General features: G+C 40.4%; 1 protein-coding gene across 1 annotated transcript; it reads left to right on the top strand.

The window, feature by feature from the left end:
- The first annotated feature begins 1,126 nt into the window (after positions 1-1,126).
- On the top strand, positions 1,127-14,231 carry tdrd7a (tudor domain containing 7 a). The gene is made up of 21 exons (XM_062441161.1): positions 1,127-1,336; positions 1,819-1,963; positions 2,412-2,526; positions 3,592-3,684; positions 4,021-4,058; positions 4,262-4,302; positions 4,408-4,578; positions 5,159-5,935; positions 6,197-6,393; positions 6,487-6,679; positions 6,966-7,077; positions 7,250-7,461; positions 7,800-7,934; positions 8,976-9,059; positions 9,410-9,544; positions 9,867-9,977; positions 10,188-10,350; positions 10,568-10,725; positions 11,093-11,280; positions 11,793-11,953; positions 13,999-14,231. The coding sequence occupies exons 1-21, from the start codon at positions 1,133-1,135 to the stop codon at positions 14,229-14,231; spliced, it is 3,666 nt and encodes a 1,221-aa protein (XP_062297145.1). The 5' UTR covers positions 1,127-1,132.
- The last annotated feature ends 1,611 nt before the right edge of the window (positions 14,232-15,842 follow it).

Consider the following 15,842-nt stretch of genomic DNA (forward strand, 5'->3'; position numbering starts at 1 on the left):
TCTATTGAATTTAAGCTAACATAATTGCAGGTCGTAGGTGATTTTGGTTGGTTTGTAAAAAGACAATGATTGGGCGAAATAACAAACAAACTTTTATCTGCAGTCCAACCTCCATAGCTAACAGTTAGCTAATGTTAGCCGGGCCCGTTTGCTAACTCCCACATTGCCCAGACATTCATCGCCCAGGGTAAGGTATAAGTCCATTATCGGACTCTCAGTCCACGCTTCCTAGCGACTTTTTATCACATGGGAAATTGATACACAGAAAACAAAATATGTGGTTTTAGGCATACTTAATCACATGTGTCTGGTTTACATTGTCTATTTTAATTAATTATTCGTCTAATAGTTGACATTGTTGAGGGTAAAACTGGCTTGTTGGACGCTGTGGCGGGTAATGCTAGTTAAAGTTAGCATCGTGGTATTGCTAACTCAACACCAATCCAGGCTAAGGTAAATTGACTTTACCCAAAAATAGTGACCTTGAATCCGAATAAGTAATAGTGACAGTGGATTGAAAGTTTTGTTTTGGCAAAAAATACTTGGAGAAAATGTAACACAGCAAGAAGTAAATTAAAATATGTCATTTGGAAAGTTTTTTTTGGCTTGTCTGAGCTGGAGGGTAATGTGTTAATCTAGACTGATAGAAATAAGTTGGAGGCCAAAATGTCATCCAAAAAGACTTTAGTTTGTTTCCTCGTAACCTGGTTATTGCAAAAAATGACCCATAAATCTTGCAACTCTTCCATAATTGGATAGTCCCTCTCTACATGTTTTTTAAGGTAATTAAATAAGGTTAAAGTGTCACCATTTAGATCTGTTCACTCCGTCAGATACCACCACAAAGACCCAGGTTGTTACTGTATACCTTGGTGTTTCAAAGGTAGAGAGAAATATGGCTCAAAGAGGTTGGATATGCCCATAATTGAAAAATAACAGAACTCAGTGACAGTAAATCAAGGACACATTGTGCTGGAAACACAATTTTCATGGGGGTATTATTTACAGCACATAGCAGCTTATTATTTAACAGGGTTGGTTACTCCCTCAGTTGATTCTTATGCACTGGTGCATTTCCACTGATTTTTTATTTCTGTATTTGTCAGTGTCTAGACAGTGTCTATTTACCAGGATGTCGGACAGCGAGTCTATCAAGAAAATGTTGCGGTCTGTACTCCAGTCAAGCAAGACTGGGGTACCCATTAACACCCTCCAGTCAGAGTACCGGTCACTGTGCGGAGAGAACATACCTCTGAAGAAGCTGGGCTACTCCAAATTGGAGGATTACCTAAAGAGCATCCCTTCTGTAGTCCGCCTGGAGTTTCGCATGGGTGAAGTAAGGCTGGTTTTATTACGAAGCCTTTTTAATAAGGCCATTGGCTCACTTACTAATTAATTTACTTAATCTGACTTTCTGTGATTGCTTTTGCAAAACCTGATGTTTCATGTATCGAATCACTATTACTTTAGGATATGTTTTTTAAAATTTCAAAAGTAGAGTTTCGAGACATGAACAAAATCCAATATCACAGTATTTTTGATCATATACCTCTATCAATATTGCAACATTACTGTAGGAGTATTGGTGCTTGGACAAAATATTTACACAAGATTTTTGATAAAACAGTTACCAGTAATGTGGATATGATGACTTAAGTGGGCAAAGGGAAATAAAAGAACAGCTAGAGTAGTCTGCTAAGTTCAGGAAATTACATCACTTTACTGTAAAAACACTTTATGTAACTCCTTGCAATACAAAGAATGGAGTGTTAAGATTTGTGTATGATATTGACAAACTTATCTGAATCTGCTCTATAGATGAAGTGTTTTGCTGCAGTATGTAAAGAGACGGCTCACATTGCTGAGCTCGTGGCCAAGCAGAAGAGTTCCAAGAAATCTGGTCGCTCCCAAGTCGTCAACTGCAGGATGAGATTTAAACCCTCCAACCCTTACTTGCTCAACGGTAGGCCACACTTGTCACTTGGAACACGCAGCTTTGTCTCTTTAAATAATACATTTTAAAGAGCATGCATCCCAGGCTCACAGGTTGTTTGAGAAAGTTTCAGGTTTATTTTTGTGTTATTGCACTGCTTATAGGGCGATAACCACCAGTAGAATTAGGAGGCACAAACCAGCTGGCCTTCCTCTCAGCCAGGGTTGGACGTTGCTGGATTTGATGACCTGACATTGTTATCAGGAATGGGTTTGGAATGGGTGTTATGGGGAATAGGGTTTTTCAGGTGTATCACTCAAGTACTCAAACTACACTGGAGTCTCAGCTAACAATGACAAGCAGGATGTAAAAGCAGCTATGAATGGGTCAAACACACGTTGGGTAGATGTGTCATATGAGCATCAGCTGTGTTAAAGGGGTATTACCTCACCTATTATCCCTCCTTTTATACTTTTAGTGATGCCAAGGTCCTCTCTGCGCCAACCCTCTGCTCGTGGTGCCTCAAACCGGCCAGCAAGCCACCCTCGGTCCCATGGTGGTTACAGAGGATTCAGCGCCTCAGGAGATTACAGGTGGATGTTATAGGATATCTGCATTTCAGATTTCATCAAGAAATGAGCAGTATGGGCAATTTGTAGTGGTGTGACGATACACTCACGAGACGACACGAGATATTGGGTTCACGATATCGAGATGAGATTTCAACTATATTTTTAAGAAAACTTCAATGAGGAAATACATGACTGTTCTTTTATTTGAAATTCACAAAATGGAAATTGAATTGAAATGTTTGAACTAATCAGCTTGTAATGAATCACTTTAGTTCTATTTTCTAAATATATAATTATCATATGCAGTATGCAGCACTGTAAAAGGTTCCCCATATAGATATTTTATAGATGGGTCATTTTGGTATTTATGGAAATAACAACCATAAATCAAAAAGTTTGATACAATCACAAATACTATAAAGTAAATTGTAAAGACTAGAAACAATTCTAATATATAAATATAAATTAAATAAAGAATCCAATTATCACAAATTATAACATATTGCTAATAAAAAAAACACAGAAATAAAAGTAAATTGCACAAATCCTGTATCACATAAATACACAAGTAGAACAACATATACATTGTGTTATAATTTGGTAGCGTGACTCATTTTCCTTTTTGCATCATTAGGCTACCATGGCTGCGCTAGGTTCCCTGCTCCTCCTACCTCAGGCTCTCAGTGTAGAGACCTGAGGTTAACTTAACACTGCTCCTCTCCTCATCTCCTACTTCTGACTGAGATCTTCTCAACAGGTAGAAGCTGCAACAAGGTTAATGATCCACATGTGACATTATAAAAAGAAGACATGACGTGCGAATGAGCGATAGAAAACCGATCGTCTTTTCTTTTTTTCTTTTTTTTGTGCGCCCCTATTATAGCTTCGCAAGACAAAATTCACGTTGACTAGAAATATCGCTGCGTTTCGTCTCGCGTCACACCCCTAGCAATTTGTCTTTCTTTTTTTTTTTAACAGTTTGTGTGAACCTAAGTGTTGCTTTTGGTAATTTATATTTTCTGTGATTATGATTCTCTTTGTGCTTTAAGTAAATTCCAAAATGTGCTTGTGTACCCCAAATTTCAGGCAGTTGGACCAAAGATTTAGCTTGGTCACACCTGTCGAGCACAGGCAACCACCTGCTCCGCAAGCTGTGAAAAGATGCGTCTTCCCTGACAGGTGAACAAAACTCATACCATTTAGCCTAAACCTGGTTGTTCTATATCCAGCGGTTATTGTATTGTATGAATCAAATATGAAAATAACAATGCTAAAAATTACTTTATAATTCTCAGGTTAAATATTTGCCCATAGAATATTATCTATCAAAATGAAGTGTGTTCACATATTTCACACTTGAGACATTAAGAACATGGGCTTCAAAATCCAGCAAGCCATTACTAAGGTGTTTTTAAACCAATATAAACAAGCACAATTGTGTTTAGAAGTGTGCAATGACTTACAGTGTGTTACTGTGAAAATCACAATATGCCTAAAAGATGATGTTGCCAACAGGGAAGAGAAGAGCTTGGCAAACTATCAGAAGCCTACAGGTATGTGGCAGCTTCAACAACTTTCACAACTTTTTGAATTCCCTAAGGTATTTTACTCTTCCCATTGGGGAGGAAATTGCAGAGCAGTGTATCATCTGCATGTTTGACAACGCTGTCAAAATGAAAATGTATTTAAATATGACCAAAAACCACTATGAACTGCTGCACCCTGTTTATTGATACCATCACTCTCACTTTCACAGAGGAGCCTCCTGATAAATTCTACAAACTCAACTGCTCCAAGGTACAGAAAATTCTTTCCCTTTGCTAACAGAGCATTTTGTGTTGACATTTCTTATCATAATGAGCTGTGGTTGAGTGATCAATCATGTGAATTTCCTCCTTGTAGTCTGGTGGGTACGACCAGAAGCTGGTGCAGGGCCGAATAACTCGGTTACTGAAGAAGTTTTGCAGTGGACTCTGGATGTCAAAATTATCAGGGATCTACAGTGAAATGTTCAATGAGAAGCTCCACCCTCAGGTGCTCATAGATCTGGAAAAGTGGACAGACACTTGTATGGTGAGTCTTTCAGTTGTAGAAAGGCGTGCCTCAGTGTGGTTTTTAGACATGGTATGATGGCCACCTCATATTCTTCAAAGCAGCTTTTTTAATTTTTCATGTAACCGAGGGTCTGTGTTTCATTTTATAAGTAAACAAAGTAGGTATATTGAAGCCTTTTCAGTTATATGTAAAGCCTGTTCAAACTTGCATATCTGGCCTTCTGTGAATAAAGAAATCTGACATTATTTCATTACACAGGTGATTACGGGTAGTTGTTAGGTTAGGTTTACCAATTACAGTTAGTGGTTCTTGCAAAGGTTTTTTTTTTCCCCACCATGTGTCTTGAAACCATTTAAATAGGGCAATTGAAGTATTTTTGTATATCCTTTTACCTGGGGGATCAGGCCTTTTTCTGAAATGCTGGACCAAAAGGCTTAATTAGAGATAACAGTTGTGACTGACCAACTGTTATCTCTTATCCAACTGTTACTGACCTACTGATTGTTAAATAGTAATGACATTTTTTCCCTCCCAGTTTTTATGGGAATCAAATAGATTTGAAATCTCTTTTCATCTCTTGATCATCTGGTTTTCACAGGTGGAGCAACCTTCCAGCACCAACCGGGCTGATCGTCTGATTTACCCTCCTCTTCCTCCCAAGCTCTCGACCGTCCCAAGAAACAGCACCCCTCCAAAATCGGAAACAGATTCATGCACCAACACCACACTCATTTCTTCACGTTTCTCAACACCCCAGCAACCTTCCTCCCCCCTCTCCTTTTCCCCTGCTCCTAAACCTACAGTCCCACCCACAAGCCCCTTAGCTAAGCCCACTTTCATTTTTCCCCAGCAACCTGTTGCTTCCTCTCCAGGCAAGCTGTTGTCTCCAGTCTCATTGCGCAGCCCTGCCCACAACCCAGCTCTTGCTCCACGGCTGGCCCCATGTGTCAGTCTTGCACATTCCAGTGGTGGATTTAAAGATAATTATTACTTGCCTACAACAACCATCAACCAGAACCCTAACCCCTTAGCCCCTACCTGGACTTACCCTGCAGCAACCAGCCCTCCAGGATTAGTTTCCTCCCTCCGAACTGACCCTGACATTTTACCGCTTTTGAAGGTCACCTTCTCCCCTTCCTCCGACTCTGCCCCTTCTCCTCCCTCAAAATCTTCTCCTGCCGCTGTGTCAAGTGATGTGCGTCAAAGAATAAAGGAGCTTCTGTTCAAATACAATCATGGTCTGTGGGTCCACGCTCTGCCCAAACTCTTCATGGACACATACAAGACGCCTTTCCCTGAACATGTTCTAGACAACATATCTCTTTTGCTGGATATATGCAATGTGGAGTACCCTTTGCCACATGATAAGAAGAAGGTAAGTGAGTGTGCCTGTACCACAGATAACGTCCCTGCAAATTAAGCTAGTCATCAACAGCAGTGTAAAGGCATCATGGAGAGTATATCTTTTTTTTTCACCCTCAGCTCACTTGGCTCAACACTTACACTCATAATTGCCATTAACAAGTGAACCTTGCTCTTGAAGAAGTGATAGGTTGGAATGATGATTGGTAAAGAGAAAACAGGGAATACCCCAACAGTTGTATTAATGTGTCTGTCGGTACTTTGCTGTGGTCAGGCCATCCTGTATAACTCCAGCAGAGAGGACTTGGAGGCCACAGACAGCCAAGGCAGCCAGCAGTGCAGGAGCCGTCCCCTTCCCTCCGGTCTTGAGGTTGTGAGCCCTGTGGTTCCCACCTATCTTGTTCTTCCCTTGGAGCAGTACCCGTCTGTACTGATCACTGACGCCAAAAGCAGCACCACTGTTACTATACGGTAGGACACATCATCCTGGCTCACTTAAAACTATGTTACACTTAACTATGCACAGATTGAGAAACGATTAAAAAATGTGGTCTCTCTCTGCAGGTATGTAGGTGAGAACTATTCCAATGCCCAGGAAGCCATGGAGGAAGCCATGCGCTCCTTCTATAGCCAAGGCTCTTCCCACAGTCCTCTGTCTAACCCTGTGGTTGGTCAGCTGGTAGCAGTCAGAGCAGAGGACGGAGATGAGATGGCAAGAGCTCAGTTCACGGAGTTCAGCACCCACGGCAAGGTCAAGGTAACTTGATCATTTTGTTGATGATTAGGTTGGTAATCTGTATGATTATGGGAGAATTTGCCAAATATGTTGACAGTACAGACCAATTCACATATATCTCATTGACGTCAGCTGATGAAGTTATTCTGTCAAATAAAGTGAAAATTTGTTTGCTTTCAGATTGTGTGAATGTTCTACTGACAAATCCTCATAGACAGAAAGTTAAGCTGCGACACAGCTTATGACAATTTTCAGCATAGACCTGTTTCTGCTGCAAAAAAAACCTTTTTGTCCTTGTTTGTGCCAGGTATACTATGTGGACCATGGCTTCTCTGTAGAGACCAATAAAACCAATCTGCTGGAGCTGCACCAGGACTTCCTCTCTCTGCCCTTCCAGGCTATTAATGTCAGGCTTGCAGGTATATAAGAGAAAGAAAAGTAGTTTTTTCTCATTTGATGTCGCTGAAAGCACAAATATTCCACAGCATATCAAATTCTATAAACAAGGGAAAAAATTGGCCAGTGTTTGGAGGGCACTAATAGCCCTGCTTCTCTTGTCCTTTTCCTCATCTTTCATCTTCCTCCTCTCAGGTCTAGATGCACTCAGCTCCCATCCATCGGTGTTGTCCTGCTTGGACAAGTTGGCAGTTGGGAAGATTTTGCTGATGGAGACATTAGACCCTTGTCAACAGAATGAGACGCCTGTGGCAGTGCTGTACGACACCTCTCAGGATGATGACCTCAACATCAACTCTGTCTGCCTCAAGGCTCTGCAGGATGAGACCATGAACAACCCTCTGACTGTTAGTGTTGTGGCAGTAATTACATGTATAGTGTGACACATGAGACCAAGCAGAGCCCTCTGTTATCGTAACAGCTTTTATGGGTATAGAGACAGTTGCTCATGTTTTTCATTTTTCTTGGCTTGATCTGTACCACTGAGTGGTGCTGTTGTACCGTTCTCATATTAGTCTGTCCTGTCTTACAGCAGCCAATCATGTTTTATGGAGTCTTTAGAATGTGCAAGTGTTTCATTCATTTGGATGAAAAGCAGCTTGTCAGCTCTGTTTGGGACTGCAAGACCTTCAGTGTCATCAGTTCTTTCTGTGTTATGTAACATTAATTTCTCCATTGCCTGTAGGTAAACGTCACCTATCAGGAAGTGTTTGTCACAAATGTGTGTGCAGATGGCATCATCTACTGCCAACTGCCCTCCAGAGGAACTGCAAGACTCAGCAAGTTACTGGAAGAAACTGAGGCCTTCTTCATCTCGCAGGTAGATATGACTGTCAAGTACATAAATATCTCCATTTATCCACTTAAAGGTCCAATGAGTAAAATTTAGTGGCATCAAACAGTGAGGTTTAGATTGTAACCAAATAAATAGGCCTCCACTCATAATCTCCTTCCAAGCGTGTAGGAGACCCTATGCCCAAACTTGCGAAAGGCCCTCTCCAGAACCAATATTTGGTTTTTGGTTTCTGGGGTATATTTCTGCCACGTCCCTTCTGCCAAATGCCAATAAATCTTACACACTGGTGTTTAACAATGCTGTTGAACATAATAGGTTTGTTTTGAATTTACCATTTTGATTCATTTGAGTTTAACATAAGGTCACTTAATTGTATACCACATACCAAGTGGTAGTTGAAAAATGATGTGATGAGGGCTGGGTAGCAAGCTGAATAGAGACACTTAACACACTTTCTCCTTAAAACTAACCAATGTTAGAAACTAGTGAGTTTTGTTGGTTGGTGAGTTTGGATGTCATCACAGTCAGTCACAGCACATGCTGGGTGCCACATCCAGACTTCGTTAGGTGACATTATGGGTTGAAGTGTTTGTTGTGCTAAGACTAGCTTGATGGCGTCACCAGTGTGAAAGTGACTGTGGTAAATATGTTTTTATGTTATGAAACTGATTTGAATGTGTAAAAATGCCAAGCAGCTGAAAAATAAAACTAAAGATTTGGAATGTAATTCCCATTTTATTGAAATGGATTTTTATAAAATAAGTATAAAGTTCAGATCAGATCATTCAGGAACTGGTAACGAAGTCAAGGTAGCAGTACCTGTACTGGTATTGATATTTTGAGCGGTATCCAGTCCTAGATGTGATGAAAGAAGAGATATCTTCATCCAAATGTTTTGGGCAAGAGAGAGCTGTAACTATACACTAAGAGTTCTAGGGCTGCACATCTCAGAAATGTTTTTGTTGCACTTGTTACCACACCAGAATCTTTAGTGTTTAAATATGTCTTTTATATTTTTACGTCTTTTATTTATACGGCTGATGGAATTGTGACTGTTCCCACCAGATGACGACTGAGTCTTTGGTTTCTCGACCCTTCATTGGCAAGTTCTGTTTAGCCCGCTACAAAGGAAAATGGTCCAGAGTGGAGGTAGGAGCGGAGTTGGGATGACCACTCTTTCTCAGCTTTGTAAACCATATTATTAATGTCAATTTGTAGTACACTCACAACACAATAGAAGAACAATGGAGAAAAACTGCACGTTGGGGATACACAGTTTAATAATGACTATAGCAGATACACTGACTTGATTCAGTATGAATCAAGTCAGTGTATAATGTTTTCTATGTTTAAATTGAAGATAAGGGATATGTCTTGTGAATTCTCCCTTGATAATAATTATTTATTGAAATGGAAGCTTCAAAGTTTTTCTGTTGACCAGACAGTTTTAGGTCATATTTGTTGAGTAGCCCCTCCTGTTTTCCTACTCTTGTTTTTAGATCGCCAACCTGTACAGCAACAGAGTGGTAGAGATCCTCTTCATCGACTTGGGTGTCCCAGCAACTGTAGAAGTCACCGAGCTCCGAGAGATCCCCCCTCTTCTACTTAAAGACTTCATCATCATCCCACCACAGGTCATTTTGTGTGTGTGTGTGTGTGTGTGTGTGTGTGTGTGTGTGTGTGTGTGTGTGTGTGTGTGTGTGTGTGTGTGTGTGTGTGTGTGTGTGTGTGTGTGTGTGTGTGTGTGTGTGTGTGTGTGTGTGTGTGTGTGCGCGCGTAAGGAGATCACTAAGGATTTTTCATACACTGTGTATGTGAAGTTTTGTTTTGTGGAACATGTCAGTCATATTTTTGCAGATCAAATGTTGTGAATCTATAACAGCGATCGTGTAATAAAGTAGCTGTTGGTAACAAATGTAAATATATAAGTTTTATGTGTGTTATTGTTTTCCTTAGGCTATCAAATGTCGTCTGGCTGATCTGACAGTTCCAGAGGGAGATTGGTGTCCAGAGGCTGTGCTGTGGGTGAAAGAGGCTGTCCTGGGTGCTGAGGATTGTAAAATGAAGGTAATATCTGCAATGTCAAGTTATGTTTGTCCCTACAAATGGAGCCTTTTTAGAGGACTGCCTGATAGACTGGGGTATTTGCAGGCTGTCATTTTAATGGTTCAGGTTATCAAATAGTGTCTTGGTGCAAAAGTATGACATTTATAATGTATTGAGATCTCTCTAAATTTGTATTTGTGTGTATTTGTTTTTTACTTGCTGCCTTTTAAGATCTTGAGGTTAGACCAGCACAAAGGGGACCGACTGGTTCATATGTACCTGTTCATTGGTGCTGACAGTCAGGAGCTGGACAAGAGCATCAACCATCAGCTGGTCCAGTCAGAGTTGTGGCAGAAGCTCACAGCACAGAACAAAAACAATGGCGTGGATACAGGTAATACAGCACAAGATGAGCCATCAAACAGAAAGTTTGCACACATGAACAAATCTCTCCAATCTTTATACCGTGGAGGTTTTTATTTGGGTGTGAAATCAAAGTATTAGGACAGTTAGATATTCCATGTTTTGTATTGAAGCGCAAACTGACTCTCAGTTTAAGGGTTTTATTCATTGTACCTGTTTTGTTTTGTTTTTGTTTTTACAAATTCTAGGTCTCAGTGCTTTAGTGGAGAAGCTGAGTCTGAGCAGCCCTGTCCCGAACCCGGCTGTCAAGGACTCAACTCGAGCAGATGAATCACCTGTCCAAGATACACCCACCAAAACTGTGAAGCAGCCACTTCCTCTGCCTCCTCCACTGGAGCTTCCCCTGGTGCGTGGAGAGGCACAAACTTTCTCTGGGGGCTTACAAATCCATCTTATTCGGGCTTATTATTATTTGGTTAATGACAGTCCTTCATAAACAGTGCATGTAGCAAATGTAAAAAGGGTAATTATAAAATGTTTCATTTTTTCCCACGTTATCCTTCTTTTATCTATCTTTTAACCCTTGAGGTAACTATAAACATCACTTACTGAGTTAAGCTTTTATTAGTTAGAAAATACACACAGTAACAAATAACAGGACAATAAAACGTGTGTCTGAAGCTACATGCATCACAGTTAATTCTGACTACAACTAAAGCTGTATCTACTCAAGTGTGGACATGAATGATGACATATCCCTTATCTACTTTTAGCCTGGTCAGAATATGGATGTGTTTGTGCCTGCGGTCTGCCACCCTGGTTACTTTGTGCTGCAGCCGTGGCAGGACCTGCATAAACTGGTGGTGTTGATGGGGGAGATGATGCTCTACTATAACCAGAAGACCATCACAGTTACACAAATTGAGAAAGGAAAGATCTACGCTTCCAAAATAGACAAGAAGTAGGTGATTCAAATGTTGTACCTCATGCGAACCTGATGCATATAGTAATTACGCACATGACCACTGCAGCAGTAGCACATGCTAAAAAAATCTGCTACATTAGACTTGTTATATTGAGATAATAAGAAACATTTATGTAAAGCTTTTGTGTATGGAATTTATATCAATATCACTCCTCTCTTATGTGAGAATAAATGTGAATTGACAAAATAACTTTAATTAACTTTTTGAAATTATTTTTGTAGTATTTTTCAAATTGTTTTTACTATCGTTAGGAATAAGTAGTAGTAGCTTTATTGTCATTATATTGAGGGTCAGACATTTTTTGACAATTTCTTTTTTAAAGTTTCTTTTTCTGATGGTTGATGAAATGAAGGGAACACAATTTGTTGTGTGCCTCTTCAGTGGACCTGGTTTTGAATTTTAGCAGTGCTAGCTTTATTCTGCGTTTGTGGACCACATAGTGCTACAGTCAGTATAACCAGTGCATCTCTGCCCATCATCTACCCAGCTGGCACCGTGTGCTGGTGAAGGGCGTTCTGGCCAATGGGTTGATTTCTGTCTATGAGTTGGACCACGGCAAACATGAGCTGGTCCGCAGTTCTCTCCTGCGGCCCCTGATAGAGGAATTCAGACAGCTGCCTTTCCAGGCTATGACTGCACAGCTGGCGGGTGAGTTAAGAAGATTTTTAATCACAATCATTTTCCAAACTAATTAAGCACATTATTTATTGTGTTATTTCTCTGTCAGTATTTAAAAACAATAATACTTCATTTTGCTAAATTACTGCAACTTTTTCTGCATGAAATGCAATTAAGTCTTTCCAACCAGTTTAAAAAAAAATAATAAATAGGATCAAATACCCTACACTTAATCATGAAAATACAATTATTGTAAGATTTTGAATTGTTCAACGTTTTTGTTATATTGTACAGGTGTGTATCCAGTTTTGTTGTATACTATATTGTCTCATAATACCACATGTCTTTCACCTACAGTGAATTTCAAAAACGTCAGTAGTAGGCATGGGCCGGTTACCGGTTTCAAGGTATACCACTAAAACCACTAAAATTTTCCGTCATACCGTTCCTGCGGTATGAGCGGGTTTTTCTTTTTTATGTGACGTCTCATCAGAGAGAACATGGAGGTCCCACAGGTCGTGTGCAGCTGCAGTGTAAAGTACCCCTCCCCCCACGCACCTCCGGTTGCTGTTACAAGCAGGTAGCTCTGCAGGCTGTATGATGGCTGAAGGAGGCGAGCCCCACGAACTTTTCCCCCCGTTTAAACGAACCAAGTCGGCTGTAGAGATGTTCCGATACCATTGTTTCCTTCCCGATACCGATTCCGATACTTGTGCTTGTACCAGTGTGTTAAAAAAAAAAAAATCATACTACGCCTGCATGACTGTGATATGATTATCAATGTGGTAAGGCCTGGCTCAGGTTAACAGACATCCCAACCTGCAGAAAGTCTTTTCAGGGAGGTCTATTCCGAGGGGGGGGGGGGGGGGGGGGGGGGGGGGGGGTGTAATGGGTCTAATCAGTGGCAACACAGAGTTATAAAGACGCTTTGCTCTCACACGCGCTGCATTTATAGTCACACAAACGCACACGCGCGCAGTCACTCTCTACAGCACGCTCTTGCTTGTTCACTCCAGATTCCGGGAGATTACGTCTCATTTGCGAGCGTCATGGAGACGCTATCAATATGTGGGAGACTCCCGGAACTTCCGGGAGAGTTGGGATGTCTGGGTTAAACCCTTTGTAAAACATGAATGAATACAGCAAATGGAAGCAGTATAAAACAGTAGTGCAACTTAACTAAATAAATATAGGAATAATTATTCGCCGTCTTACTGGTGGGAACATCCACTGTGAAGTACTGCCAAACTGCTGACATGATGCGCTAACGTTAGCTCCTTGTAACAGGTGTCAGGTGATCAATTCTTCTTCGCCCCTTTAAAACAGCAGCTGCCGATGGCAGCACAGCGCAATTGTTTTAAGAGCGGCGAAGAAGAACTGTGTCAGAGCTAACAGAGCTAACCAGTAAATAGATTCCTATTTCTAATCAATTACGTGGTATCGGATCAGTGCCTGGACTTCAGTACTCGCCGATACCGATGCCAGCATTTTCGGCAGTATCGGAGGCATTTCCAATACTGGTATCGGAATCGGAACAACTCTAGTCGGCTGTATGGGACTACTTCGGCTACCGTAAAAAGACAGACGGCCACGGCTTGGAGGAAGAAGGTTGTTTTTTTTCACTAAAAATAATTCATTTATGTTGTGACTTGAGTTGGAGGTTTAGCCTCAGTTAAAGGGCTGCACTTATTTTTTTATTATTTATTTTTTATTTAGAAATAATTCAGTTTTTTTATTTTTTTTTATTTTAAATACATATTTAATAATTTTCCATCATGTTCTATATATTGTTTAAAAATAAAAGTTTTGTTTTTAAATACAGACATTTCAAAATAACACATTTTAGAGCTGTAATCATGAAACTGTGATATTTTTACCTAAGGTTAACATACCGTCAGAATCTCATACCGGCCCATGCCTAGTCAGCAGTGAGATGAGAGGAAGTTTTGAATTTGGGATGTTCTCAGGCTCTCAAGCACAATTGAAGACAAGCTTTATTAGTTGGATCACTGATGGCGCAACATTAAACTTTGTGTCTGTCAACATATCCGCTGTTTGTCCTGTCCATCTTGCAGGTGTGACGCAGCACCAGTGGTCAGAGGAGGCCTCCATGTTGTTCAGAAACCACGTGGAGAAGCGAGCACTTGTAGCCCAGGTGGAGAGTGTGCAGGACAAGTCAGAGGTCAAAGGTGAGCTGTGGGAGCGCAAGCTGACAGTCTACCTGGTGGACACTGGATTAGAGGACAGGGACCTCTGGATTCACAGCATCATGGCAGACATTGGCGGTGAGCTGTCCTCCGCTGCCTAGAAAGGTTTGTCAGACATGGCGGGCAACAAAGCATCAAGCAGACTTTGTGACTGTTAGTCTGCCACCCCAAAACGTATTTTGAACCAGCAGCTGTTCTTTCCCTGGTTCTTTTCATTTTGTAAAAACAGTGAAAGCACTCAGTGCCTTGCCCTTTGTTCATTTTCAGCGTTCTTGATCTTTCTATTGTTTTGTTGAAGAGTTGTTTTTTCCTTATTTATGGATTGCAGTGGTGTGGCTTATTTTGAATTTAATTTTGTATATATACACATTTTACATTATAATCAAACTTCAATGGCAGACGGGATTCATCTACATAATTAAAACTGATGACTACTGATGTATTATAGTTTGTTTTGTTACTTGGGCAAAAAAATAAGTTGTCATATTTCTATTGTTGTTTTGAACATAAAAATAATTTTATTAAAACATGGAGCCAAAGGGTGGTGTCTTTTCACTGAGAGCTGGAATGTCTCTACATTTTAGATCTTATCCTATTATGTAATATATACATCCAATGTATAATCAGTCGCAAGGGTTTTTTCCTGCAGGGGTACTTTTACTCGGATACTTTTATTTAATTTTACTGAAATACATCAATAACTGATGTATTTCAGTCATTTAGGCAAAGTAGAAACAAACTACAATAACTTGTAGCATATTATCTCCTGACGTGGATATGGCTAACTCTAAACATTTGCTATTTGAAGTAATATACGAGTCCAACATTCATTCCTTTCAGCTCTGTTATTGCACTTCACCGAAGATCTTTAACTGCTAAATGTTACATCATGTTCACTATCACAGTCTTTCATATCTGTCCTAAAACAATATTTGGATGGCCAAATGAACACTGACACGTTTCTTCTTGCTGTTGTCGTTCATCCTGACCATTAATATATGCATTCACTTGCATTTTCAATGTAAATAATGGGGGGCAGAATCAACAGTGTGCAAAAAGTATTTAAAAGATTATTAGAAGCGAATTTGAGGCTTTAGCCATCCAAATTAGTCGTCAATATCGTTCAAAGTTACTGTTACTGTCTTTCCACTGCAGCTGAAGAGGATAACGATGTTCGTTGAGACGCTATAACTGAAAGTTACTCACTTTCTTTAACTGACTCAGATGGCTGAAGTCTCATCTCAGATCAACCTTGTTTTTTTTTTGCTCAAAACGAGGACTCTAGATTTTATTATTTTCAGTATGAACGGGAGCAATGATTACAGCAAACCTGTTTCAGTGCTAATGTGAGTACCTGACTTGTTTTAAGACAAATACACAACCATGAGATGAGAGATTTTATAAAACTCATAGTTTAGGGAGCTGATCACCACTATGAGAGACCCATCGCTCATAAGAGATGCGATCCATGTAAATATAGGCCAACATTAATTGTAGCAGGCCTTTAAAGATAAGTACTTTAACTATTGCATCTTGAACCGCGAACATTTAAGTAAGTCCAAGCGGATTTATCTTAAATACAAAAAAATGGCTTTTGTCATAGGTTACAATGCCTGAGAAGTGTCCGATAATGGACGCGGCTCCACTCCATGACATCACTGGAGTGACAGGGCAGCCGTGTTGGGGGGGAGGAGGAGGAGGGGAGGAGGATC

The sequence above is a fragment of the Scomber scombrus genome, chromosome 2 (assembly GCF_963691925.1).
Source record: "Scomber scombrus chromosome 2, fScoSco1.1, whole genome shotgun sequence".
Lineage (NCBI taxonomy): Eukaryota > Metazoa > Chordata > Actinopteri > Scombriformes > Scombridae > Scomber > Scomber scombrus.

Bases quoted from the DNA above. Each gene is read 5' to 3' on its own strand.
- tdrd7a (XM_062441161.1), top strand. From the start codon at position 1,133: ATGTCGGACAGCGAGTCTATCAAGAAAATGTTGCGGTCTGTACTCCAG. The intron at 4,059-4,261 runs GTATGTGGCAGC...TCACTTTCACAG, and splicing joins AAACTATCAGAAGCCTACAG to AGGAGCCTCCTGATAAATTC. The intron at 9,978-10,187 runs GTAATATCTGCA...CTGCCTTTTAAG, and splicing joins CTGAGGATTGTAAAATGAAG to ATCTTGAGGTTAGACCAGCA.